We start from the raw sequence: 2500 nt of genomic DNA, 5'->3' as shown, positions 1-2500 counted from the left end.
CAGGTTGTCCTTAAAAAAAATGACAGGACTGTGTTGAAGTGTAAAAATATTTGTTACTAAAATATTTCACATCTGTGTGTGTGTGTGTGTGTGTGTGTGTGCGTACGCGCATGTGTGTGTGTGCGCGTACGTTTGTGCGTGTGTGTGTGCATACGTGTGTGCGTACGTACGTACGTGTGTGCGTGCGTGCGTGTGTGTCCTTACCATCCCTGAGCTCAAGCAGGAATCCAACACACTCATGTGGACGTTCCTGAGTCGCTCACAGCAGCTGTCCGAGCTCTTCATCCACAGACGGCACTCAGAGCCGGGTGGTACCGAGAAGGCCCGGCACATGGCTGCCTGGATCGTATCTGCACACATACACACACACACGCACGCACACACACACACACACACACACACACGCACGCACGCACGCACACACACACAAATCAAATTTATTTATAAAGCGCTTTTCAAACAAAGTGTGATTCAAAGTGCTTTACAAAATGACCCCAGATTCCCATAACAGGTTAAAAACATTAACAGACATATGCAAGCACACACACACGCAAGTACACGCGCACACACACAGACTCACACACACACAAGTAAAAAATTATATTTGGCTGAGTCCAGATGAGCCAAGTATGGTAACGCAAGGAAACGCCATCAGAGGAGCCGTCTGGCCTGGCAGCATCAGGTCTCTCTCACACACACATGCACGTTCAGCCCAGCAGGAGCAGAAGGTCTCAAACTAGCACCTAAATCCTGCAGACAGTCACTAATTTAAGAGCTACGAGGAGATAAATCAGGACAAACTAAGCTAAGATGTGCTTTTGTAAAACATACAAGAATATTTTAAAGAAAGGTTTTCACTCATAAACACAAGCAGTTTTACACTGAACCGCCTTCACCGCCTGGTTCAGGTAGGAACGCTGGTGGGAGGTCACCATGGCGACAGCTTATATACAGGCTTAGCTTTGTCACTTCGCTGACCATAAATACAAAACACAAGAAGAAGCTTCTTCCGTTGGCATCATGGCGGGAAGTCTGGGCCGCCCTGCTTAGGCTGCTGCTCCCGCAACCCGACCCCGGATCAGCAGATGAAAATGGATGGATAAATAACATTCTTTAAAACAAATACAGATTATAATAGATTGTAAGTGGGGGGGTAATGGTAATCTGAGTGTAATGGCACACATTTAATTTGTTAGACTGAGTAATGTTTCCACCAGGACCATTTTAGGCGTGACACAGAGCCTGATCGCTTCAGCGTGTCTTCATAAAGAAAGGAAGTGATGCTAGGGACGGATAACTTCACTTAACTTAAAGGGACATCATGGACATGTACAGAAATAATAAATGTCTTCTTCATACATTCTCCTGCAATGCCCTGGTCCTGTAGAACGAGCCCTGGCATTTTTACTGCGATTGCCTGTTTTTCTGTAAAATCACAGAAAAAGAGAGATGCTCGGGTCGAGCAGGCTGCTTCATGCGCGTTCACGCTCAGGCATCGCCCGTAGCATTTGCTATCCGTAGCTTTAGCAGCAGAGAGAGAGGCAGTGCCACTTTGTCGCTGTTCCTAACGCCTAGTGACAAAGCTAGCTACATTTCTGAGGACCCTTAGCTACTTTCTGTAGAACTTTCTTCTAGATATTTCCTGCTAATTAGCAACAAAATAGCCATTTTAGCTCCGAACCGTTCTTTGAACGTTGTTTCAGCTGTCATCAAGGATATAAATGTTACAGATACAAAAGACATAACTGGTGCTTTAGCTCACCTTGTAAGATGTCGGACTCTCAAGCAGAATATCCGGGTTTGATTCTGGATGTGAACGTAGTTTATTTAGAGTTTATTTTTTACATTAATGGTATATTTTTTAAAGTAAGATGCCCAAATTTTTATTTGAGACTCGCCGAACGGCATTGAATTCACAGATAAAAAAGATGTGGGTTCAACTTTCATTTTGGAACAATTTTTCAAGCAAGGGAAGGGAATGATCTGAGCATGCAGGAGGACTGACCCATCATAAACCTTTGTCGGCTGTGCTGAAGAGAAAGGTACAGAACCACATTATTTAATTAATAAATTAGCTGCACGTTCTCCTGTCCTCTGGGCCACACACACACACACATACACACACGGGACTGTCTAAGTTGTTATTTTTGTTAAGGAGTGTGCACGTACAGCATGTGTGCCTCGTGCACGAGCCTGCTATTGAAGCTGCCGTTATGCTTTTGGCCTGAGGGGGCGATCACGAGCATAAACATTCAAAACTCTGTAAAGTCCCTTTAACTCAACTCAACTCCTGGGGCGGTTGTAACGTCAGACAGAACAAATCCTCAGCAGAAACATCTGAAACCAACAAAAACTCACTGATGCTGTCGGTGCGGCTGAACTGAGCAGTGATGATGTTCTCCATGTTGCTATGGAGACAGAGGAAGACCTCCACAGGGTAAACCTCCACCTTCAGAGTGCTGGGCAAGTCCACCACCTGAACCACAAACACCAGAACCCA

The 2500-nt window shown here is 45.2% G+C and overlaps 1 protein-coding gene across 2 annotated transcripts in view; it reads right to left on the bottom strand.

The window, feature by feature from the left end:
* Nucleotides 1-2500, bottom strand: part of usp11 (ubiquitin specific peptidase 11) — a 15612-nt gene that overhangs the window by 10131 nt on the left and 2981 nt on the right. For both annotated transcript variants that reach the window (XM_070544944.1, XM_054746273.2), the window contains exons 4-5: nt 2359-2476; nt 205-350 (exon numbers count right to left, since the gene is read on the bottom strand). In XM_070544944.1, the coding sequence (XP_070401045.1) occupies nt 205-350; nt 2359-2476 (264 nt within the window). The remainder of the gene's footprint in view (nt 1-204; nt 351-2358; nt 2477-2500) is intronic.

This window comes from Nothobranchius furzeri, chromosome 15 (assembly GCF_043380555.1).
Source record: "Nothobranchius furzeri strain GRZ-AD chromosome 15, NfurGRZ-RIMD1, whole genome shotgun sequence".
NCBI classification, from domain to species: domain Eukaryota; kingdom Metazoa; phylum Chordata; class Actinopteri; order Cyprinodontiformes; family Nothobranchiidae; genus Nothobranchius; species Nothobranchius furzeri.
Note: the sequence above shows the minus strand (reverse complement) of the source record. Positions and strands in the feature narration are given on the sequence as shown.